This window comes from Magnolia sinica, chromosome 2 (assembly GCF_029962835.1).
Source record: "Magnolia sinica isolate HGM2019 chromosome 2, MsV1, whole genome shotgun sequence".
NCBI classification, from domain to species: Eukaryota; Viridiplantae; Streptophyta; class Magnoliopsida; order Magnoliales; family Magnoliaceae; genus Magnolia; species Magnolia sinica.
The window spans coordinates 113,445,894-113,473,242 of record NC_080574.1 but is presented as its reverse complement, the minus strand read 5'-3'; the positions used below and the strand labels follow the sequence as shown (position 1 = coordinate 113,473,242).

The window sequence follows — 27,349 nt, the reverse complement described above, 5'->3', positions numbered from 1 at the left end:
AAAAGGTCTGTTGTGAGAGCGTTGTCTCACACACCCATTTCAAGCCCCTAACAACTATTAGGTTTCATCCTAGGCAAGGTATTCTGTAACGGTAACAGTAACGGCCACCACCATTACTATTTGCCTCTTTTGTTCTGAAGAAAATTTGTGACGGATAGAAGGAAGGGGAAGACACGAGTGGTGATTCTTCTAACAACGTAAACTGCTGCCCAATGCATGGCTAGTGCATGGACGGTCTAGATCAACCGATGGACGGCCGAATTCACTGGGTTGAATGGTTAAGATTGTTCTAACATGACCTCTGTAGGATAGAGGGTCGCTGTTTATCCGTGGAGGGATTTTCTCATTCAAACGAGATTTTGCGCATGGAGGTTATAGGGGTTTTCAGTTTCATCATGCATTATATGGACGGTCTGGATCCTTCGTTTGGATGGTCCAGATTAGCTAGGGATGGTTTGCATGGATCACAGTTGGGTGAGGAAGAATCTGGGATGGATTGGCTGGTTCAAACGTTTCGCACGCAAGTCATGGTTGCTAGTGGTATGCACGTACACGTGCTGATTTTTTTGGCTTTGATTCACACCTTGATATAGTCGATGGTCGGGCTGCAGTTGGCCACAGATCATGGCCTTTAGTGGCCTATCCATCCTATGGTTTGGATCGTCGAAGATCAATTCTAATAAAGTATTCGTGATCGAATTACTATAATTATTTGGACTTGAATTTCCACAGCTTGGTTGTCTTTAGAATCAGAGATCGGAAGTTCATGGGATCCTTAGCGTGTTTGGGTGTAGATGTACGATCAGTCCTCCAAACCGACGGCCATATTTGTGATTTATTGGGGGAGTGTGTATGGTGTAGGGTGTACTCGCAACTATCAACTCCTTTTTTTGGTTTAGGAAACTTCAAGTTGTGTAAGATTCTTCTGGATGAATTGGGGTTCCAAAAATTTGTCCAGATGTGTCCCAATGCGAGATGTGGACCGATAGATTTGTCGAGGATCATCTGTGGATTGTAAGGATCTTGTTTGATTGATTTTCGAGTGGGTCATCCAATGGATATGATGAGTGATCAGATGAACGATTGATCTTGTGAGTTAGACTCCAAGATTGAAGATGTATGGTTCAATTGGGCTAAGTGTTGTCTAAATTTTCATCGTGATCGGGTTCGCAAAAACAGGTTTTTTGGAGAATTGTGTCAAGTAGGAATGTGCACACCTTGGGAAACTTTAGACAACCGATGACGCATAAGTAGCTGTTGGATTTAGATTTTAACGGTGTAAAACATTTATTAGTGTACTAGGCTCAAGATGGTAGGTTCAGATTTTAAGATGATCAGATGTAAATGACTGAAATGGACTCTTTATCTATTTAGTGCTGATATAAGGATCCAGATTGAAATCGAATGGTTGGATAAGTTAATCTGTCCATAAAGAGTCTTCTCAATGGTTTTGGATTGATGTAGGATCAGATCTGTTATGATATATAGGCTCGAGATGTGTTGAAGTATGCACATGTATGTGTACATGCGCGCAGGGACCTTAGATCATGATTTCAATGGTAGGTTAAGCATATACCTGCATGACGAACGAAACGAATTGATTCGATCCTCAAATGGATGCGTGTACGAGTGGGTATGAAGATCTGATAGTTGGTTTACTATGATCGGGTGGTCCAAAAGCGAAGTGGACGATCAAATATCTTAACCTAGTGATGAGTAGTTCTTTCAACAGTTGGTTTGATGAACGATCGAGAATACTAGGACATATGAGGGTCTAAAGTTCATAATAGTATGTTTGTGAGTCTAAGGGTATGTATGTATGCATTCATCTACACATCTCTGCAAAAAAGAAATATCTGGTTTCTAAAATACACGTGTGAATGAGCACTCGTGTACCTACTCGTGCGCGAAAATTTTTGGTTTATCACACCTGAGGTGTACATAGATTCTTGTGCACCTGTAGTGTACGATATATAGGGTTACGCTTATTTTTCCTAATGCTTTTGTTTTCTATCCTTTTTAGTCTCCAATCGTAATTAGTCATCTCCTCTTATTAAACTTATCTTCTATAAATAAAAGATTAAGGAAGAGAGGGTGCATGCAAAATTACACCCTTCTCTGTTCTTCCTCCTCTCTTTTCCCTTTCCCTTTCTTGATTGAACAAGGAAAGGCAAAATTGTGTGATGGTGGAAAATTCACTGGCAAGAAAGGTGAAGCTTTCTAAAGGGGTTTGGTATGGATATTAGATCTGGACCTTGAAGTATAAACAGCCGATTCAGGTGCAGGGGTGGTAAACTCCTGTCAGAAAATGTTAGCTAGTATAAACAGCTAGGAAGCGAGGGTGGGAGCGCAAATTCAATGTGGCTTGAGGTGGGAGTGACACCTAGGTGGAAGGTTCTCTCAACTAGGAAAAATACAATGAATATTTGATGCTCTTGTTGCTGTTTGAATCAAACCTTGAAAGGGTGAGCTTGGTCCTGGATCTGATCTGCTATACCTAGACACATGGAGTGAGGCTTTAGAATATAGAAGGTAATTTGTCTCAGGATGTTGGGTACTGATGCAAGCTGGGACAATTGCAAGGAGCATGTGATGAAGATTTGGATCCCAAATACCCAAGTTGTGGTCTCCACAGCCTGTTCGATTGGCCTGACATGTGATACATGTGTCCAATTCCTAGAAAATTTGACTAATTTGAGAAAATATATCACTGATTTTTATGCTTTTATGAATTTAGAATGTTTTGTGAGAGTTGTACATTTTGTTATTATGATTATTATTATTATTTTTGTGATTTTAATAGTTTATTTATGAAATGGGGTTTATGATTTTTTTTTTTTTTTGGGTGAAAATTTAGGGTAGTTTTCTATTATGAAATGAGGGTTACAATTAGTCTTTAGGGTGAAGTTTTTTAGTGTGATTTTACTAGTTTATTTATGAAAGGGGGTTTACGGTTTTTCTTTGGCGAAGGTTTAGGAGTGCTTTTTTATGAAACAAGGAATACAATTAGTATTTAGGGTGAACAGGATTCATGTTGCGTAACCCAATTAATTGGTGCAAGATTTGTCATGTCTTTCAATGGAATCTTTGGTGTCTTTAGCAGATAACTCCAAGTAAGTCAGTGATTGGTCCTTTATATCTTCTTCTTCTTCTTGTTCTTCTTTTTTTTGATGAATAACTGGCCTCTGATATCCTGAGGAGGTTTTGAGTCTTTAGAGTACACATTAAGCAGAAGAAAGATAATATCGGAAAAGGGCGTTGCAACAATGGTAATTTGGGCTTTATGAATTAGGATGTTTAATGGATGCGCGATTTTTTTTGTTTGGTGGTGGGGGTGGGTTGGTTGTCGATTTTCTGTTATGTCATTTCTAGTTCGTCTGCTTGCTTCCAGAAGTATTTGACTTAATGATTCATAATGATACCATTCATTCATTGTTGAATGTGGACATGCATGCATGCGTTTGTGAATTTTTCTGAAAAGTAGCTAATATTTATATTTTTATGCTGCTGATTATTAGGAATGAGAAAACAAAGCTTCTCTTTTGTACAACGGGGATTCTTCTTAGGAAACTTGCAGTAAGTTCCATAATTTCTAATCGAAGTTGTTTGTTTTACCCATTCTGAATATTGTTTTGAAATATGACACCTTCAACTGCTAGTAGCTAGATAATTTGTTCTTGCAGCCATGCCATTGGGGCTTAACCAGGGTGCAAGAATCACACTGATGGATGATTCTAATGCTGGGTGTGGATGCGTGGTATGAATCACAGAGTGAGAGTGGAAATGTTTTGATTTGTGTGTGGCTACAATGACGATTTGAGAATCAGATCATGAGCGTAGCTGAAACGTGGAGTGATTCGATGATCCACATTCCAATCACGACAGGAAGGGAAGATAATCTCCACACCTCTAATCCGATGACATAAAATGATAATCGGATGAAGAGTTGCCTTCATCAATGGACGAGATCACTAGGAAGTGGGCCACGCCTTTTCCCATTCATCTCTTATTTTGTTCTTTTCTCTCTCACATTTCTCTCTTATAGAAATGGTTTTTAGGGTTGCACGAAGTCCCAAAATCCCCCTCATGTATGTGTATATACATGTAGGGAAGGAAGAGAGAGAGTTGGCTGAGGAGACTTTTCCAAGGAGGAAAGTGATCCTGAGGGGCCCATATGAATTTCTCAAAAAGAAAAGGTGTATTGCTCCCTTTGAAAGCCTTGCCAAGCAAGTCATGCTGGGGCCCGGAGGCTCCATGGTGGTTCACATCCAAGTTTCCAACATCTCCCACTCGACCCTATAGGGGTTGTCAAGTCACAAAGAATAAGTCTCACATCTAATGAATATGCAGAGTGGGACCAGCGGGGACTAGGCTTTCTAATGCAAGCCTAAGTGTATTAAGCTATCATCCTGCTAGCACACACTGTCCTAAACTCTGTTGTGCTTGCCCTAGACTGCCATGCTTATTAAATAGATAAATTACAGTTTTTACATAATAAAATAGCACATACTTTTAGCTGCCCCCTGGAACCCCCATGGAAAAATATGTAGGCAGAAGCTTCTGTTTGGGATAACAAGCATATGATACTTATAATAATATGTTTTTCATTATATTGCACTCATGGTATTTTTATTGTAATTGCAAATATTTTATTTATGGATAATTTGTGGTGACCTGTGATGTTCAATTAAGATATGTAATCAATCCTATTAAGATAAAAACTGACGATCAACCAAAGAGATTTTAATCTCCATAAGTTTTAACACAAAATTTAGAGGTCGAAAGAATAAAAAACTCAACTATCAACAGGTCAGGTGAGGTCAACATACACCTTTTGTTTATGATATTTTGTGCATTTTTGCAAATAAAGAATGTGCCAGTACAGGTTGATATATCACTCATTATATCGATTTTTGGCCTGGTATGTATGCCCGTTGAAATCAATTTTCATAATCTTGCTTAAAGTCAAGGGCTATATTCACCAACATGCTCTTGATTTTGATGAAACCTTACGTCTTGTGGTATAACCTGTGACACTTTGCACATTTCTTGCTGTTGCTGTCTTGAGGATAGTCCATTTGACAACTTGATGTCAAGAATGCATTTCTTCATGGTATTTGAAAAGGCCTTTATGGAACAACCTTGAGGCTTTCATTATTACTCTCGCTCAGATCTATTTGTCATATGAATGATTTGACTGGTTCAATAGTGCTATAATTTAGCTTGGCTTCAATTGCAGCCATGCAGACTCATATATTGACTTGAGCGGTTCAGCAGTGCTTTACTTGAGCTTGCCTTCAAGTGCAGCCTTACAGATTTGTCTATGTTGTTTGCTTGGACACCTTTGGATGTGTCATTTTTCTTTCGTATGTTGATGGTACTATGGTTACTGGTTCCTGTATGTCATCTCTTCTTTCCCTTGGTTGTCTTTTCTGAAGTGTTCTTTTGAATAACATACTTACATTTTCTCGAGCACTTTCTTTTTATAGAGGGTATCACTGTTTCCTTAGGGTTAGTTCTCTTTTAGGCCAAATATGCCTGGGATCTTCTATCTTTTGCTAGCATGGCTGATTGCAACCCCTCACCACTTCTCTTTCCATTTCTTCTAAATCTTCTCTTTATGATTGTGATACTTGCATTGTTTCTGGCAAGGTGAAACTGATTCTTGATAAACAATTCTTTGGGATTGCTTATGCAAAAACAAACATGTTTTGTAAACCTGAATAGCAAAAAAGAACTGTTACATTTCGACAAATAGTGAGAAACAATAAGAGGTTTAAGCCATTTGCAACGAGGTGTCTTATTTCAAGAAAAAGGGGAATAATTAGAGGTTGAGGCATTTTCCGCAAAAAAGCGTCCAAACCAGCGATTAGAATGGTCAAATACGTTTAATTAAACAATTGGCCCTTTGCATTAAAAAATGTTCACAAATCAGAACTATTGTTTCCTCCCCATGGCTACTCAAGATGCAACATGTCTCGCGACATAGAGGTGCCCATAGGATGAGATGGTCCCATGATTTGAACCATCCACATTCTCACTACTACCACAAATTAGTTATTGTCCCATAGTCACATTTCATTGATGATCCTAACTTCTGATTTTTTATTTGGAGTTGAATGAGAGCCATTGATAATCTTCTTTTAGTCGTTCTGAAGTCATGTCTTGAAAGCAATGGCCATAGTCATCAGTTTAGAGTTAGTTTCTTATGGTGGCCCGTGTAGCGTAGAGCTCATAACACGGGCAGTTCCAATCATCATACCACATAGCTTGTGGGCCCCGTATGCAGTGGCAGATTCTCAGTTCTTAGTTGCTGCAGAGGTAAAATGAGCTCAATTTTAAATGATGTTTTCAGGGAGAGTAGTGATTCGATGAGGGGCCCCTCATCTGAGAGGGTGGAATATGCCCCAAAGATTTGGGTGGATGGCCCACATGTCCGAGATCTGCGCTGTTCATCTGTTGGGTACATTGTGAACATGCCACATATAAAAACAATGTTGGTTTGTTAATAAGGCATGCCAAACTTGTATGAGAAAAATAGGCAGTAAAGGAAAAAGTCCAACGATCTAGATTGCATGTCCAGTGTTGTCAAAATCCTACGATTTACAATATATGATTTGAGTTGAATATTAAGCAAAGTGATTTGAATCCTACCTTGAATCCCTTTTTATATGAATCCTACAATTCTATGATTTGAATCTTACGAGTTATGATTCAAATGATGCTCGTTCTCTTCTATTTTAAGCTTCACTTGGCTTTCATTTTATGTTTTTAAATTGGTGGGGGGTTTAGGAATCGTTTAGAAAAGGTCAATTATTTTATTTTTTTCTTTATAAGAAATTAAATGATATATATTCTCTTCCATGTTAAATCATGGATTTTATTTTTATTTTTAATGATTTCTTACTTCTTAACTTGTTGAAACACCAGATCAATATATGACTTATCTAGAATGTTTTTATGGATGGTGACAATCATGTTGACTTCTTTATATTGTGGAATGATGGTTGGAAATCAAAATATCCGTTTTCGTCGATCTATAGAATCGAATGCTGCTTTTCCAATGTGATTCTACATTCAAGAATGGTAACAAGAACGGTAAAGAATCCTTACTAGTTTTTAAAGGGAAATTTCTTGAAAGACAAAAAATAAGGGAAAGATAAGAATTCTTTGACACTATCATGGCATGGTATTACTTTGTACATATTGATGGCAAAATGATGATCCATGAGTTTTTTTTTTTTTTTTCTTCCAAAATTTTAAAAAAAGTATCGAAAATCTTATGATTTACAATACGATTTATGATTCGATACGATTCAACCCCTAGCACAAATTCTGATATGATAACAATTTTGAGAACTTCGTGCATGTCCATTTGTGGCTCACTTGATAAGTGTGCTACCCTGATTTTTGGTGTATGACATGTTCACAGTGTGGCCTAGATGATGAATGGACCAGATCTTTGACATAGGTGACTTATGCACAGATTCTTGACACTTGTTCCAAACCCTCAAACGACCGTATGCTGTTTAGTGCAAAAACTCCCTGTTGGAAATGTCTACAAGTTGATTATGGAAAAAAACAAATTTTCAATAAGCACTTAATATCGGTTGCTAACCAAACATAATGGCCACTTAATTGATTGATTTTGGAAAAAATCACAATCACCCAAAAACGTTTAATTAGGCAACCCCAAACAGGCTCTAAGTGATATCCAAAAATGCTCACTGAGATGCCAAACTGGGTTATCTACCACCGTTATAAACCTAACGTTCTACATCTACTTTTGCATTTGACTCCCGATTGCTCTGTTTTGTGTTTATACTTATTTGCTCTATGGGTACAGTTTGAATGGCTAACCACTTACTTTATGGCAATCTCTCTATGTTAGATGGATCAAGTAAAATTTCTAGTTAGTTTTGAAAAATTTTCATTTAATATCTATCAAATTCAAATGGTCAATTCTTCTAGACATTAGCCTGTAAAGGATCTCGTCTTGGCCTTTTTACTTGATGTATTTGCAGTGTTTTGAATTTGTAGTGGAATTTGCACACCTCCTTTTGTAAGAGTCACATATTTTTTCTTCACTTTGTTGCCATCTCTAAGATCCTCTACTTTATAGGGGGACAAAGACTTGGCTGATATCACACATGTCATAGTTGATGAAGTACACGAAAGGTCTCTTTTGGTAAGTTGGTTATATTATCTTTGGTTGTAAGTTGTAACTGAATCATGATCTTGCAGTATGTGACTTTCTAAGCACGCATTTACAAGTTAAAACTTTTCATTCTGCACATGCCATCTTCTTATTTCATGATGTTGCTTCATTCTCCATCTGGTACTATCATTATTAACTTATGTTGTTGCTTCATCCTCCATTTTTCATTTTCTTAACTTAATTTTATATGCATATGTTTACATGAGTGTAACATCAAGCTCTCAATCGTGGTGTCCATTATATGATATTTGACACTTTGAGTACATTTAGGTGTGGCATACTTTATATGACCAAATCTTTTTGCCTCAAATAGAATTTCACTTATCTTTTACTCAGAATTTGCTTGTAGATTTACACACTTGGAATGCATTTCATATTGCATTATTTCTTTCTTTCTTTTTTTTTTTTGTAATCAACCACGACTTCTTTTGGTGATGCGTAATGGTTCATGTCACATGTTATGACATAATATTTTGAGTAAATGTCTCAAAATCTGCATTTGTTCGTCAAAAAGAGTAGTTTCCTCATTAACCTTCTCAAAATGGTGACAGTTTTCTCATAGATTTTATGCTTTTCCTGGCATGGTTGGTCTTGGTCTTATATGATGTTTTTTGATTAGTATTGGTTATGTCATGACGTTCATGGTGTTGTTTTTATATCTATTAGATTGATCTAATATCCACTACACCAATGGTATCGGGCCATCGGCCAATATATCATTATTGCAAGTCACTAATACAAGTTACAGAGAAAAATTGTTTGTAGTTGCTTTTAGGAAGCTTCGCTCGAATTGTTTATGAACAAATCTTGTTTGTGGTGGAGAAATTGTGATTGGACTTTGGAGAGTGGAAATGGGTTAGAACCCATTCAGTGAGAAGACTTTGTTTTTCTTGTTTAAATTCATTTCTTTTTATATAGATTATGAAGAAATCCATATCTATGCATGATTTTTTTCTTCATGCATCGACATAGGGTTGGGACAATTTTTTTTTTTTTTTTTTGGAATTTAAATATGGAAAATGGAAGAAATTGGGGAAATATGAAAATCTTCTGCTTTTACCTGTTTAAAATCCAAGGAGATTGTGGAAGAAATTATCTGTCGCTACTTCTAGGCCGATGAGAAAATATAAGGGAGGTTCTTTGCATTGTCCTTAATGACTTGGAGATACGATAGGTTCCTTAGAGAGTTAATTTGGTGGGTGTTGGGAAATAAATGAGTTCTAAGATGTTATATTAACGTGATCAAGGATATGTATGAGGGAGTAGTAATAAATGTGAGAACCACTAGTGGAGAGACAACTGTGTTTCCAATTACATTTGGCTTGCACTTGGGGTCAGCATTGAGACCATACCTTTTCACGTTGGTTATGGATGAGTTAACGAGGCACTCACAAAAGGAGATCCCTTAGTGTATGTTGTTTATAGTGACATAGTTTTGATTGACAAAATGAGGGAGGGCGTAAACACGATGCTAGATTTATGGATAGATGTTTTAGAATCTTAAGGATTTAAAATTAGTTGGATGAAAAATATTGTATATGGAGTGCAATTTTAGTAATAATAGGAGTGAAAACGAGGAGTTAGTTAAGATTGCTGGCCAAGAAGTTTTGAAAAATAACCACTTTTGGTACCTTTGGTCAATAATTATTGAGAATGGAGAGATTGAGAAGGATGTTGTCCATAGAATTGAAGCTAGGTGGGAGAAATGGAGATGTGCCTTTGGAGTTGTCGTGTATCATTCAAACTGAAAGGGAAATTTTATAGGATGACTATGACCAACCATGCTTTGTGGGACAGAATGTGGGTAGTTAAGGAGTAACATGGTTAGAGGATGAGTGTAGCTGAAATGAGGACATGTTGAGATGGGTGAGTGGCAAGATAAGGATAGAATTAGACATGAATGCACTTAGGGGAACTTAGGAGCAGCAGCAATAGGTAATAAGATGGAGGAAAGTAGACTTGGATGGTGTGGTCATGAGCAATGGAGACCAAGATTTCTGCTACTTAGGAGTGAGTTGGTACGAGTTGAAGGCCCTAAAAGGGTAAGGGGAAGGCCCAAAAGGATGTGGATGGAGATAGCAAGAAATGAGTTGATGACCTATGCTCTAACTGAAGATCCGACGTGGGATAGAGTGGAATAGCAGAATATGATTCATGTAGCTGACCCCAATTAATTGGGATAAGGCTTAGATGATGACGATGACGGCGACAACGACGACGACATGTGGACCAAGTTACAAACTAGCGATGCTTTATATATATATATATATATATATATATATATATATATATATATATATATCAGAAATGGTCTCCTGCGCACAAGGCCGCATGGATATTTTACGCGAGCTTTTCATATGAGTTGTTAGATTATACTCACGGCTGGGATTCAGCATTTGTGAGAACGAGAGAGCCTCCAAAATAGTGACTCGCGGCGATACTTTCGTACTCTCATGGGATTGCACGCTGTACGGCTCAAAAACTATTGGATGGTGCTCTTTGGTTCGATCATGATGTACCTATTTTATCCATGCGGTTCATCTAATTTTTCAGATCATTTTCAATCATGAGCCCCAAAACAAAGTAGATTCAAATCTCAAATGGACCTCACCATAGGAAAACAGTTGTGATTGAACACCCATCGTCAAAAACTTCCTAGGGCCCACTATAATGTTTATTTGCAATCCAACCTGTTCGTTAGGTCACACAGACATGGATGATGAGAAAATAAAAATATCCAATTCATCCAAATTAAACTTGTGGCCCTCAAAAAGTTTTTGATAGTGGGCCAATGATTCTCATCGTTAAAACATTCGTAGGGCCGACTGTAACGTTTGCTTTCCATCCAATCTGTTCATCAGGTCACACAGACCTGGATGAAGAGAAGAAAAAATATCATTCTAAGTAGATTCTTTTGGGACTACCGTAAATGTATGTGGCTTATCCATGCCATCCATTTGTTTTTTCATCTCATTTCAAGGGTTGAGCCCAAAATTGAAGCATATTCAAAGCTCAAGTGGACCATACCATAGGAAACAATGGAAATAATGATTTCCACCGTTGAAACTTTTCTTGGGCCCACAATAATATTTACTTGTCATCCAACCTGTTCATAAGATCACACAGATATGGATGAAGAGAAAAATACAAATATTAGCTTGATACATAACTTCTATGGCCCCCAAGTATTTTTCAATGGTATTCTTTTAATTTGCACTGTTTCTGTGATGTGGTCCACTTGAGGTTTGGACATACTTTATTTTTGGTCTCAAGCCCTAAAATTATCTGTTAAAATAGTTGTACGAAGTGGATAGAGCACATAGATCACAGTGGGCCCCACTGCAGGCAACGACAATGATGGTGGAGCGATTGGTGTGATCCAACTACTTTTATTCAAATGCGAATAAATGTTGCACGCGTTCATGCTTCATGTGGTGTGGTCCACTTGAGCATCAGAAGTGCCTCATTTTTGGGCTCATGCACTAAAATAATCCATCCAAAAATATGGATGGGGTGGATAAAACATATAGATCACAGTGGGCCCCAAAGAGGCACCACTAGAACCGTCTGTTTCTAGCTGCATTCGGTGAAATCAAATTGCATACTGAGTTACAGAGTAGGCTTTTATCATGTTGAGCAAAACTATGTTGGGCCCACCATCAATGTGTTTGGTTTATCCACGCTGTCCATCCATTTTTCCAGTTCATTTTATGGGTTGAACTCAAAATTGAAGCATATCCAAAGCTCAAGTGGAGCACACCACAGGAAACAATGTAAATTGAATGTTCGCCTTTGAAAACTTCTTCTGGCCAGATAAGTTTTGGCTCAAGCCGATATTTAAGTTCATCCATGTCTGTGTAATCTTATCTAGTAAATTGGATGAACGAAGTGGATAAAATAGGTAAATTATAGTGGGCCCGACAGAGTTTACTCAGTACGGTAAGCCTACTTGGTTACTCACTACGAAATGAGCTTCCGTCCTGATGAGGGTGGTACCCATGCATCCAGGGGACACGGATTGCCTTTTGAGGCGGCGTCACCAGATGACTACTACAGGGTACTCTGGCCTCACCATGATGTACGTGTTTAATCCATGCCGTCCATTCATTTTGAATGTTTATTTTAATGCATAACCTAAAAACGAGGTATATCCAAATCTCAAATGGACCACACCACAAGAAACAATGGTGATTCAACACTCACTGTTAAAAACTTCTTTAAGGGCCACAAGTTTTGGATAAAATTGATTTTTTTTTTTTCCTCATCATCCAAGACTTTGTGACCTAACGAACAGATTGGATGGAAAATAAACCCTGGAATGGACCCTAGGAAGTTTTTAACGATGGGTGTTTAATTAGCACCATTTTCCTATGGTGTGGTCCATTTGAGATTTGGATCTACCTTTTTTTTATACTAATGTTCAAAAATGATCTGAAAAATTAGATGAATGGCATGGATAAAACAAATACATCATGATCGGCCCATAAAGTACCGTCCAATAGTTACCTAATTCCTTATATCATGCCATTCCTGTGAGCGCGAGAGTCTCGGCGCGAGTCATAATTTTCGTGACTCTCTTATTCTCAATGCCGTTGAATCTCAGCCCTGGTTGTAATCCGAGAGCTCACATGAATGCTCGCATGAAAGCTCCATGCGGCCTTGAGCGCAGGAGACCGGGACTCATATATATATATGAAAAATTATTATTATTTTGAATGATAAAAACTTATTATTATATAATTAGAAATAAGGAAAAATGATTAAAATATATTTTTAAAAACATGATGATCAACTAAAATATGTTGATTATATAGATGTCGATGTATAGATTGGCCACACTCTTTTGTGTTTTTGGAATGTATTATTTGTGTTTTTTTACTTGTATTCTGTGAGATTTGAATGATATGAATTCTGTTATGATATAATTGCACGACTTTGTTCGATGTTATACTTTGGGCCCTGATGTAATATAAATCCTATTATACATCTTTTGTAATGGTTTTGAGTTCGAAGAGTGTGTAATCGTGTGTGTTTTAACATCTCTAAAGTTTCACTGGATAATTCCATCATTTTCCCAACGTTTACAGATTGTGATACATTCCTGATACATGTGATATTTCCCATGCAATACTGATATCATGTATCCCAAGGGTGCATTACTGTTAAATAAAACATTGTTGGATTCTTCTTGATAGGTTGTTCAAGCATATTATGAATGCTGGATTTAACATTTATACTCTTGCATTCCTTCGCTTCCATATGCCTCATTTTATGAATGCAAGCCACATCTATTGGTTCCCATATGACCTGCAAGACCCTATACATTGACCAACAAGTAAAATGATTACAAGCATTGTTGTTATAATCTGACAATTTACGATTCAAATCTTACATTCAAGTCAAATCTAATTGGAACTTTGAGTCTTACTCATGAATATTTTTCTCCAGAAAGCCTAATTGAGTTGTATGATTTATGGGTGAATCTTATGATTCACGATTTGAATCTTACGATATAACTCAGGTGTTAACAGTTCAATAAAAAGGAGAATCACAGTTGTGGGCTGAACAGTGACGTATACCATTGGATATTTTTTTTTAATTGTGATTTCTTTTCAAGTTATGTGAGATCTTTTGAGCCCAAATAACATCTCCTGCTCTTGCATTTAGCACTTGTGAGGAGGATTGCAAGTTTGATTTTTTTGATTTCCCAAAACATTAAATAATAGAAGAAATGCATCTTTAAATCTCCTATGCAGTTCAACAAAGTTTAAGTTAGTTGCTCTCTATGTGTTCCCACGTCAATGGAGGGCCATTTTGATATATTTTGCAGGAGTTTTGATTGTAATTATTAAATGTTATTTTTATTGTGTTTTTCTGGCTCTTTGAGTATGAAGAGGCTGAGGGCAAATGATTGTTTGAACAAAGTGCGAGTCTTATAGTAGCCGTTATAGCAAAGAGTGATGCTAGGCTGTCAGAAAGTTAGTAGGCAGCACTAATGAGTTACTTTTGCTGGAATCAATCTCTGCGAGAAATTGTATGAAGATTGTTGTGGCAAGCCACTTGGAGGTGTCATCGCCAAATTAATTGGAAATCCCAATGAATTGGGTTTGAGCCCGTTGCTCAATGGTAGACAGGGTGTGTTGCAACATGGGAGGTGTTGGGTCAGAACCCAACTTTCCTATATATAAAGGCAGTTATAGATGGATACATAAGCTTCCAAAGCATTCATCAATGTTGTTAAACCCATTGGTGTCTCCCTAGCGGACAATGTGGATGATTATTGTGCAAGTGTCATTTTTAGAAAAAACAGTGAGCACAAAAAATAGATGTATGTGTGTTAGAAAGTGTAAAACAGGAAATTCAAAGGAAAGAGGAACTAAATAGTCTGAAATCTTCTCTCAATTACAACAAGAAGAGAGGGCCTTCATCAATGTGGGAAGACATCAATGGGCCTACAGACTAACAAAGAGAGTATTTTGGGGAGGAAGCTTACAAGAGTGTTCATGTGAAGATCTTCTCTTGTGATATGCGGGGTTAGTCTACCCTGCCATGCAGAATCTGATCAAGTAAACATGTTGTTAACAAAGTGTGTAGATCGTGGATTTTTAAGAGACAATGCTTCAGTCATAGAATGTGATGCTTCTTTAATCTATGTGGGGTTAGTTATGGGTCAGAATGAGTGGTGCCGAACTTCGTGGAGCCTTATGGGAGAACTGTTATGGGATGGAAGATGGTCTATTGAAAGAATGGACAAACTTGTTGACACGTCCATTGTGTCTATTCTCCTTGAGCAATTGTCTGGTTTTTTTTTTTCCTTGGTGCTATTTGTAGTGGTCCATATGAGTGAAGCTTAAGGGAAGAGTTCTACGAGGAGCTGAATAATGTCATAGCAACATGGAATTCCACTAGGTGAGTCTGTGGGGAATTGAATGTTTAGGTTTTTGTTTAAAAGAAGAGGAGAAACAAAATTAACCCTAGCATGTAGGAATTTTCTGAATGTAGGAATTCCATGGCCCACATCCAACTATTTCCCGGTTATTCTTGACTGTAACAACGAATCCTAGAATCCAACATTGTTACCTTTTTAGATGATGTGGCTTATGGAGGAAGGTGTTTTCAACAAAGTGTGTGGATGGTGGAATTGTATTCCATAGAAGGGTGGCTGGATTCAGACTTATGATGAAGTTGGAAAAATGAAAGAATTCATTAAGGGGTTAAAGGAATAAGTTTGGATTGGTGTGAAATGCCAAATATGATATTCTTCACAAACCCATGCTCTAAATCACAACAATCTCTTGGTTTGTCAGGGGAGGGCAAGTGCAAAAGGGGAACGCTCAAATTTGAATACAAGAGAAGTGTGAGAGGAGGAAAATTGTGGAATTATTGAATGCATGCAATTTGGCTCATGGAAGGAGATAAAAATACTAAATTACGGAGCTAAATAGATAATTTTGGATGGTGGCAAAATGCCAAATTCAATATTCTTTAGGAAGTCCTTGCTCTAGACCGCAAGGAAAGGAGCAAAAGGGAAACGCTCGAATTTGAATACAAGAGAAAACTGTGCAAGGTGGAAATTTTGTGGAAGCGGTGATTGTGTGCAATCTAGCTTAAGGAGGGAGATAAAGGCAGTGTTCAAAATTTGTTATCGCGTTATGTATCGCATCCTTGGAACACAGATACGTATCGGTTATCGCACAGGATATATTGCTTGTATCGGGTAATTTGTCGCACTTTTTGGAAAACATGTGGAACTATTGGAAAAATGGTTGAATTTTTTAATGAAACTTCAGGGATTGTTAAAAAAGACCTTAATACACACTTTTAAATAATAAAATCTCAAAAAAGAAGTGCACATAATAGGTTTCCTTTGTATAAGGTCCTAAGATATGTGTTGTTTGACTGAACTAATGCAACTATATTCAAATGAAATGCATAACATTTAGAGTTTATGTGATGATCATTTCATCAAACACTCCTAAATACTTCGGAATTATTCTTAATTGACAGCTGGTTGAAGGGAAAATTTGAAGAAAAATATATTTTAATAATTTTTTTAAATTAATTTTTAATCAAAAAATGATTTTTATTTTTCGAAAATTGACAAGGACTTGACAAATCAGTAGATCAGCCTTCATACATGCTTGATTTCATGTTTGGAGTGCAACATTGCAAGCAATTTGGGAGAAGTTGGAGAAATTTTGAATTTTCCCCAAATTGGACGACCTACACTCAAATTTCACAATTAGAGTATATGTGATAATCATTTAATCAAATATGTCAAAACTAGTCTCAATTGACAGCTGGTTGAAGGAAAATTTTGAAAAACAATGGAGAACATGAAGAACCAATGGATATCGGAATCAAAGATCCAACTCCATGTTTTTTCATGAAAAACATGTAGAACCAATGTATTTGTAACCATTTGACACTCAGCATAATTTCAACAAAAAAAAGGGATCGAAAATTGAAAATGCTCACCGGATCGAATAAGTGGGATATATCGGTACTACTTGTGGGTTTCGTATCGCATGTGGGATACAAGATATATCGTGGGATATATCGGCCGATATCGTCGATATTTAAAACATTGGACCACACACAAAAAAAAAAGTGGTGATTTAACGTTTAATATTAAAAACTTCTTTGGCCCACAATAACGTTTATTTGCCATCCAACCACTTATTAGGGCCCGCTGATTTATCGCATAAGATCCTGGATGAAGAGAAAACCAAATATCAGCTTGATTGAAACTTTTGTGCCCCAAATTTTTTTTTAATGGCGGCCATTGAACGACCAATGTTTCGTGTTGTGTGAACTGCCTCATATTTGATTCTGTCTCATTTTTTGGCCCATGCTATAAAATGATTTGCCAAAATGAATTGACGGTTTAGATGCACCATATTACATCGAGGTGGCCCCACGGTCAGGGTCCCACCCAATGCGATGGTTGGCCACTATTAGAGGAAGCGGATTGCATGGTGGGCGTGGATTTGGGGAAGCAGACTAAACTCTTTAGGGCCCACCTTGATGTATGTATTGCATATCCACGCCATCCATCTGTTTGGGTTGCTTATTTTATGGCATGATCCCGAAAATGAAGCAGATACAAGTTTAAGTGGACCATACTATAAGAAACAGTGGTCAATGATCTCCCACCATTAAAAACTTCCTAGGGTCCATCGTAATGGTTATTAACCATCCAACCTGTTGATAAGTTCATACAGACGTGGATGAAAGGGGAAAAAACAAATATTGATCTAAAAAATTTGTGGCCCACAAAAGGTTTTTAATAGTCAATAACCACTACTTTGTGTGGAGTGGCCCACATCCACCTAAAATTTGTATCTACGTCTTTATTTATTATTTATTTTTAATTTTTTGCTTTTGAATAAATTAATTATGTTTTCGTATATGTTTTGATACATTTTTAAATGTTATGCATTCAATTTGAATATAGTTGCATTAGTTATGTCAGACAGCGCACAACTTATAACCTTATACAAACTAAACCTATTATATGCACTTATTTTTTGCGATGTTATGATTTAAAATTGTATATTAACATATTTATTAACAATCCCTGAAGTTTCATTGAAAAATTCAACCATTTTCTCAATGTTTCCCCATGTTTCCCAAAAAGTGCGATAAATTATGCAATACAAACGGTATATCCCGTGCGATAACCGATACATATCTGTATCCCAAGGGTGCGATACATTGTGCGATACCGATATTTCGAACACTGGTGTGGTCCACCTGAAATGTGGATCTAACTCAATTTTCGTCTCATGCCCTAAACTAATCATCCAAAATATATGAACGGTGCGGATAAAAGACATGACATCATAGTAGGGCCCATGGAACATGTCGACTCATGATTGCGAGTGATCGCACGGAAGTCACACGTAAAAGGGGAGCGGATTAACTCTTACTTGGGTAACACTTAGTGGATGTTACTCTAACCGTGTGGATCCCACCTCTATATTTTTTGTATATCCATGCCGTTCATATGTTTTTCCATCTCATTTTATGGCGTGATCCCAAACCTTTAGTGGACCATACCACTAGCAACAGAGAAGATCCAAATCTCAAGTGGACTATACCACTAGCAACATAGATGAATGACCATTAAAAACTTTTTTGGGCCACAAAAGTTTAGGATCAAGATGATCTTTGTATTTTCCCTTCATCCCGATCTTCTTGACATTATCAACAGGTTGGATTGCAAATAAAAATTATGAAAACCCTATGATGGGCCATTTGAAATTTATATGGTGAGACACTCAATCACCATTGTTTCATGTGGTGTGGTCCTCCTGAGATCTAGATCCACTTAATTTTTGGGACCCTATCCTAAAATGGACTAAAAAAATGGATGCACGGTCTGGAATGGTATGCCAAATCGGTTATGTATCGGCCGATACGTAACGGTAACGGTGCGAACCGTTACCCGTTTCGGGGCCGAAACGGCCGATTCGAAACGGTAACTTTTTTTTTTTTTTAGCTCTGTTTTTGCTGTTTTTTTGAAACCTCTTGCTTCCAAACTGTTTCTAACTCACTCTACTACTAATTTCGACCAACCTTAGCTAGGTATTTGATAGAAAAACACATTATATTATAGATTTTTTTGAATCAAAGCTCGGTGGTCCATTTTTCAAAAATTCGTCAAAAATAGGTATTTATACTTTTTTTAATATATTTTGCTGTTTTAATCATGTCATATGATGTGTTAATCATAGTAGAACATGTTAATGTGCATTTTACAGATTTGGGGTGCCATTTAATAATTTTTTAATATTTTTTTCTATTTACGCATGAATTTTGGCCCCTTTTTTTAAAATTCGAAAAATCAGTTTTTAATGGTTGTTTTGCTGTTTTAATCATGCCATTTGATGTATTAATCATAGTAGAACATGTTAATGTGCATTTTACAGATTTGGGGTGCCATTTTATATTTTTTTATTAATTTTTCTATTTACGCATTTATTTTGGCCCTTTTTTGAAAATTCGAAAAACCATTTTTAAATGATTCTTTTGCTGTTTTAATGATGTCATATGATGTGTTAATCATAGTAGAACATGTTAATGTGCATTTTACAGATTTGGGGTTCCATTTTATATATTTTTATATTTTTTTCTATTTACGCATTTATTTTGGCCCTTTTTTGAAAATTCGAAAAATCATTTTTAATGATTCTTTTGCTGTTTTAATGATGCCATATGATGTGTTAATCATAGTAGAACATGTTAATATGCATTTTACAGATTTGGGGTGCCATTTTATATTTTTTTTATATTTTTTTCTATTTACGCATTTATTTCGGCCCTTTTTTGAAAATTCGAAAAATCATTTTTTAATGATTCTTTTGCTGTTTTAATGATGCCATATGATGTGTTAATCATAGTAGAACATGTTAATGTGCATTTTACATATTTGGGGTGCCATTTTATATTTTTATTTTTATTTTTTTCTATTTACGCATTTATTTCGGCCCTTTTTTTGAAAATTCGAAAAATCATTTTTTAATGATTCTTTTGCTGTTTTAATGATGCCATATGATGTGTTAATCATAGTAGAACATGTTAATGTGCATTTTACATATTTGGGGTGCCATTTTATATTTTTTTTCTATTTATGCATGAATTTTGGCCCTCAAAAATAATTGCAAACACCTAAATGTAAGATATTTTCATATTACATTCATTCTAGTATATCTATCATTGATAGTAGATAGTTAGAAAATTAAATATATGAATTTTGTAGTCAAATTCAGGTTATCTGGTTCATAAATTCATCAGACAGTCCGATACAACTTCTCACTAAAGAGTGGACCGTTACACCCCCATAAACATGTTCCAATTTATAAATGAATGCATATTTGAAATGCTTAGAATATTCCGGATTTAATCCATATTTTTTCATATTTTTTTGGCAAAAAAAAAATTTTGCGCCGTTACGGGCCGTTACGCCCCCGTATCACCGTTACGCCCCCGTATCCGTGTCGGTTTTGGAGGTCACCGTTACGCCAACCGATACCGATACGGGACACCTCAGTCTGGATATAAACTAAATCATCAAGGTGGACTTGGACCCCACCGTAAGGGTAATAGACCGTTTTATCCGGGTAACACCTAATCCACGCATGAGACGGATGGACTTGCCAGGAGATCTATGGGGCCCACCATATTGTATATGTTTTATCCATGCCATTCATCCATTTTCACAGGTCATTTTAGGGTGTGATCTCAAAAACGAGGCAGGTTAAAGACTTAAATGGACCACACCCCAGGAAGCAGTCGAGATTGAACGCATGCCATTGAAATTTTTTTTGCAGCTACAAAAGTTTTGGATCAAACTGATATTTAGTTTTTACCTTCATCCATGTCTATTTGACCTTATGAACAGGTTTGATGGCAAATAAACATCACGGTGAGCCTTAGGAAGGTTTCAACTGTAAGCATTCAATCTCCACTGCTTCTTGTGGTGTGGTCCACTTTAGACTTTGATATGTCTCATTTTTTGAATAATGTCCTAAAATGATCTTCCAGAATGGATGGACAGATTGGATAAAACATATACATCAAGGTGGGCCCCACAAAGCCCTCGAAGTACCGTCCGTCTCTAACTAGACGTGGTGGGGATAATACCCAATTCGCTTCATTGTAAAAGGGCTTCTGAAGCCATTTTTTAAGTAACGAGGGTTTCGAAACCCTAAAATCTCTCACCCAACCTCCAAATCTCCAGATTTTTTGGAGATTTTGTTGCCAAAATCGTCTGTGGAATTTCAATATATCATTTATTTGAAGAAAAAATGAGGAATTCGATATTTTTTCTCATGGCGCACCGCTGTCGATCATGGCCGACCAAATTCTACTTCGGATTACGCAATCCGCTTCTATAGGTACTGAAATCCCCTCTCTTATGTGTATTGAAAGCTTTTCTCCTTTTTTATTTTATTTTTTCGATATTTTTGGCTAATTACGCATTGAAAAATGATAAAATCCCCCAATAAAACACAAGAAAGACGTTAATATCGGCGATATTGCAAGATATCCTGCGATATTATGCGCTATATCGCATGATACAAAGAATTCTGAAAATTTTTGGTATCTCTGAGGGGTTTCATGTCGACAATCGCCCATAACGATAATATTGGCTGATAGTATAGATATTTCGAACACTGAGCATATTATTGGTGTTGACCTTATCAGGGCTAGGTATAATAGCATGTTACCAAATTTTGGTAAACACATTCTCATTCATGGATGTTGCACGGTATATGTGATAATCAACATTAAATAGCTTAAGAATGAGAGCGTGGACGTAGAATTTTAAATATTCATGTGGCATGTCCCACTTAAGACTTGCATTGACGCCCTACTTGGGTATGTGTACGTAAAATGAGTTGGTAAAATAGTTGTACGATTTTTTAAAAAAAAACGTATACATCACTGTGGATTCCAGTGACCAATGGTCATGTTTTGAATGAAGCTAACATTTGTGATTTTCTTCAATATAGGTCCCTCTGACCTTATCAACAGGGAGTAGGTTTTGCTAGAGCCCTAGATCTTCCCTGGATTCGGGGTTTGGTCATGTCCATACCTGGGTGACCTTGTCACTGGGTTGAATGACAATCAATCATCATGGTAGAGCCCTTGGGAAATTTCAACGGTGAACATCATTGTCCTCACTGTTTTCTTTGATGTGGTCCACCAAAGATCTGGTTCTATTTTAATTTCAGGCTCCAATCTTACAATGATTGGGCAAAAGGAATGGATGGTGTGGATATTACACATGTTGCATGGGTTCCACGGTAAATCAATGTAAATAGAAACACATACACCAGTTGAAACGTGCTAATATATGTGATTTCCACTCATACAAGTCGGTGTCACTTGCTAAACAGGTTGGATGTCAGACCAAACTACAGCCCTTGAGAATATTCAACGTAGCCATTTAATTTCCATTGATGTAAAGGTGCATGGGGCTCATAGGAGTATGGTATCAAGATGATATTTGTGTATTCCTTTCATCTACAGGTCACGTGTGACCTCAAATGTGTTGGTTGTGCGAACAAGGTGGCCCTTATGGACTTTCAATATTACTGTTCCTGCTTGTGTGGCCTATATGAGATATTACAGTTCCTGTTAGTGTGGCCTATATATGAGGCTTGGATCTATCCTATTCTTGATCCCAATGCCTAAGATGGCTAGTCGAAAATGAATGAACGGCTTGGATAGAACATATATATCATGGTGGGGCCAAACTAGGTCCCACATCCCGTTGCATAAATAAGGGACTGGACATCCCTCTCTCCCTTTACTTTATATAAAATAATATATTATATTATGTAACATATACTACATATAATATTATATTAGCATTTATATATATACATAAAGGACAAGGAGGGTGTCCATTTGGGTTATGTGGTGTAGCCCACCTTAGATTTGGATCTGCCTCAGCTTAGGGCCTATACTCTAAAATAACATGGAGAAATAGATGGGCGGTATAGATACACCAAAGTTGGCAGTAAATGTGGAGTCTACGAAAATTTTGGGTCAAACATGCAAGTCGCTGCATAGCTGGACATCCAGGGAGGTTTTGATGGTGGCCATCAGTCTCACCACTATTTTTCTATAGTGTGGTCCGCCTATTGTAGGGATCTGTCTAAGAGTTTGGTTCCTAAGATTAGAGTTATCTGGTAAAAAGTACGGATGGTATGGATCAAACGTATATATCCAGATAGGTCCCACTTATTGTTTGTGATGTCACTTTCAAGCTTACATCATCTCATGAAAATAGCGTGTGGTAATACATGCCACAATAGTTAGTTTTCAATGATCTACATCCTTGTACTAACTAAATCCTGTAGTGTGGCCCATCCGAGATTAGGGTCAGGCCTATTATTGGTAGCAATGCATAAAATGGCCAAGCAAAACCGATAGATGGCTCGAATGCCACACATACAACAAGTGGGTCTTATGAGTGGGGTCGCCTATATTGGTTTTGTGTTTTCACCATGCACAGGGACCGTACGAGCATCGAAATAAATGCCATGGTACATCTCTAGGAAGGTTTCAATGGAGAGCATTATTGTCACCACTATTCCCTATAGCGTGGCCCACCTATAATTAAACTCCACCTAAAATTTGGGCCATAGCCATAAAACGATCTAGCATAATAGATAGACGGTCTGGATTTAACACAAACCTAAAGGTGGGTCTACGAGTAAAAACTTCACTCGGTCTGTTGACGTAGACAGTCTCTCTGCATGGAGTGTATTCGACAGTGACCACCTATTTTGGTTTAGTTTTTGTAAATACATACTTAGGGTCCACGTGAGTGATCTACTCCGTCTATGAGATTGGCTAGCTCATGGTGGGCCTACTGAGCTTTGCATATCCATCAAAACCCAATAAATGAGGAATATACCGGGCAAAGAAAACATGGAATTTTTGCCATCGAATGAGCTTCTACCATTACGGAACCCATATATATGAATCATATGCATATCTACGTGGACCACACGTTGGCCACGCTGGGTAGCATGGACAGGTGGGTCGCACCTTCTAGCAAAATAGAAACAATGGCATAGATATCAACATATACGTCAAGATGGAGTCCATTTGATGGGCCTGACATCAAGACATTGGGCAAACGACCTGTGCACTCACCTCAACGATTGATTTGGACACCGGATGTATATGAACGGTTGAGATTGCCCTTTCTTCTTCCCAATCTCCTCTAATCTCTCGTTTAACTATATATTTTCTTTCTCTGTATCGTTTCTTTTTTTCTTTCGATTTCTTTCACGCAGTCGTTGAGATGGATGGGAGATGATTTTATACACGAGGTGGGCATGATCATCGTTGAATATCGAGGCGATGAGACGTGGGTTAGGCATGGCGCGGTAAGGGTGAAGCATAAATGCGTTAGATATATATATATTTTTTATATTTGAAAGTGACTTTTTACCATTCTAGATATTTTATACTAAGTGGGCCCCACGTCACGTGTACACATATGTACGGTGCATGCCATGCATTGATTCTAATGGGGCATACATCTTTCGATCTTGCAGTCAAAATGGAACGTGCCACGCGGTGTTGGAATCATAGTGTCAGTGTGGTCAATTAGGTATAGGTCTTGGATCATTAATGTATTAAAACAGAGTGTCTGATCAGAACTCGTTGATCTGGTCAATCCAAAGTGTGTTGATACCGAAAGTTAGGTGCTTGAATAGTCTTTTAGGTACGGGTCTCACAGGCTCTGTGGACAGATAGATGTTCTGCTTGATCACATGATTATCCCTCATGCCTCAAAAAAACCTTGTGAGCCGATTTGAATCACAGAACTAATTGATGTTGAAAGGGTAGCATGATGAGTAGTCTTCAGAGATTTCTCAACTCACATTTGATGAACACTAACAAATAGCTCATGATGAGCAGCATTATAGTGATCCGAAGAGGGGATTTGATAGGTGGACAAACCAAGGTGATTGTTTTAGGTTCTTAGTATCGGGAAGAAATAAAGGTAGTAGAGTTTGTATTTATTTATGGAATGTGGTGTGGAGATGGTGGCATGGTGGTGATTGAAATAGAGAGGGAGGGCCGGACGTCCAGCCCCCCTTCTCTCTCTCAAGCTCATTATTATATTGTTTTTTTTTTTTTAAATGACGACCTGGTGTCCCTGCCCCATTTTAAGGGTCATTAGAATGACAAAAATATCCCTTGGTACAATATATATATATATATATATATATATTGAACTTCGAGTTTTTTATTGCAAAGAGGCCAAAGGCCTAAAGAATTTACACAAGAAGACAGGAAAAAAGAAAAAAGAAAAACTGCAAATCTACCCAATTTTCAGAAAATTGATATGCCACAATCACCTTTGATTCAATTGCCCATTTCATGACTAGCTCCTTTGCCATATTGCAATCGTCTAGAAACGATCCTTTCCTATTCCTAAAACAGTGATTATACCTTTCCATCCTAGGAATCATATCCTAGCCAGAACATAGAGACGCCATATGTTCTTCCCTATCTTCCCTTTATCCCAAAACTTCTTGGCAAACACATAATGAATGAAAAGATGATCCACCGATTCCTCATCCTGATAAAACATTAGGCACCCATTTGGAAGAATCATTCTTGTCTAGCTCAAATTATCAATTGTAAGCACTTGGTTCTTTCCCACTAACCAAGCTAAAGCGGTCACCTTCGGAGGAGCTCCATACCTCCAGGGACAAGATGTGGAGCTCCATATCTTATAAGGACTCCCCAAAAGGCTAACTGGTCTAAAATCTTTTATACTTTCCACCCCTCCTTTTTTTGGAATTAGTGCAACCAAAGTGGCCCCTAATTCTACTGCTAGAGATCCTTTTTTCAAAGAATTTGTTTACAAAATCGATCACATCTGCCTTTAATAGCTCCCAAAACTTTTAATAAAATGCAATCGGATAGCCATCCAAATTGGGGGCTTTATCACTCCCCAACTTCGAAATAGTAGGAGATGATTTGATGACTAGGTGTAGAGAAGAGAGGAGTGAGAGAGAAGAAGAGATAAATTCAACCATTTTCCTAATGTTTTCCCATGTTTCCCATAAAGTGCGATAAATTACCCGATACAAACAATATATCCCATATGATAACCGATACATATTGGTATCCCAAGGGTGTGATACATTGCATGATACCGATATTTCAAACATTGGTTGACACAACATAAAATGAGGACATGTTTGGAGCATATGGATCTGTATGGCCTTTTACTAGGTTTATGGAAGCATTGAATAGCACAAAACAACACCACTGCCAAAGTAGTTTACACATACGCGACTTTGTTTGACTATTAGCTCTGTGTTGGCTCTTTGGTTGGTGTTTGTTCTAAGCTTTTGTGGGAGGGTGAAATAAAGATGATTTCTTAAAGTATAGTTGTGAAACTGATCCATAGATTAACTGCTTATATACAAGGCAAGAGGCTATATTGGGATTATAAGTTGAATAAATTGAGCATCAAGGCAATTTTCTTCTTTTTATTGCCCATATCCTTTTTGAATGACAAAAGATAAGAGAAGGATATGTGCATAAAACACAATCGCCTCAAAACGCTAATTGCGCAAGATCTGTTTTAGTGAGCAAAATGGTTTCATTGTGGACCTCTTTGGAATGACAACAAATGGCTCCCGTGCCATAGTTGTAGCAAACAATGTTCGAACTCCAAGACATCTCTCTATTAGTTCAACAGCAAATTGTACTCTCCTACATCAATCAGATCTTGTGTTTGCCAAAAGATAAAAACTGGAACTCAGTTACTAATATCCCAAACTTATGCATTCACACAAAAACTGTTGAATTACAAGAAGATTTCTAGTTGTTATTCCTCGAGCAACAAGGAAAAAGAAATTTCCAACAAGGTGACCACCTTTAGCCTGGTCATATATCTTGACATTGTTAATCATCAATAGAATCCAATGATATGCAATGTGATTTTTTTTTTTTAAAATTGTTTCTATTATACTGTAAGCAATGTGCCAGCTAGTCCCATGTACTGGGAAAGGAGAAGGTTGATGGCAGGTGGATAGTGGCAAAGTTTCTGACATGCAATCATGGGACTACTGGTTTCAAGAGGATTCATGAAGCCAGCCATAAATAACTGGGGTATGGCTATGGTTTAATGCTGCTGCTCCTGATGACATTTTTTTTTTTTTTTTTTGAAATGATGAGAATATTATAACTCAAGGGCCGAAACCAAAATATACAAAAGTACAAAGACCGGGAGAATAGAGCTTCCCCCCCAAAAAGCTGGAAAGGACTTAATGATTTTAGAGGATAGAGCCCATTCAATTACAAGAGATTTTACCCTACTAGCCACCTCGAGGAACTGCCTTCCACCATTTCTGAAACAACGATTATTCCTTTCCTGCCATATGGATGACAATGATGGCAATGATATATAAACACAATGTAAAGATTTTCTTAATAAATTGTAAACAGGGCCAGTTTTCAACATGAAAATTGTTGGTTTCCTATTGTAACAGGGAGACTTTCTACTCATTGTTTTGAAGAGCCTTATCGAGAGGCAATCTGCCCATGGAACACAGAAGTTGAAAGTTATTCTCATGT

The 27,349-nt window shown here is 37.2% G+C and overlaps 1 protein-coding gene across 11 annotated transcripts in view; it reads left to right on the top strand.

Moving 5' to 3' along the window:
• Positions 1-27,349, top strand: part of LOC131237412 (DExH-box ATP-dependent RNA helicase DExH7, chloroplastic) — a 186,558-nt gene that overhangs the window by 53,875 nt on the left and 105,334 nt on the right. For all 11 annotated transcript variants that reach the window (XR_009167227.1, XR_009167230.1, XR_009167226.1 and 8 more), the window contains 3 exons: positions 3,519-3,576; positions 8,123-8,188; positions 27,265-27,347. Coding sequence is in view for 6 of the 11 variants with exons in the window: in XM_058235151.1 (XP_058091134.1) it covers positions 3,519-3,576; positions 8,123-8,188; positions 27,265-27,347 (207 nt within the window). In the remaining 5 variants the exon portion in view is untranslated. The remainder of the gene's footprint in view (positions 1-3,518; positions 3,577-8,122; positions 8,189-27,264; positions 27,348-27,349) is intronic.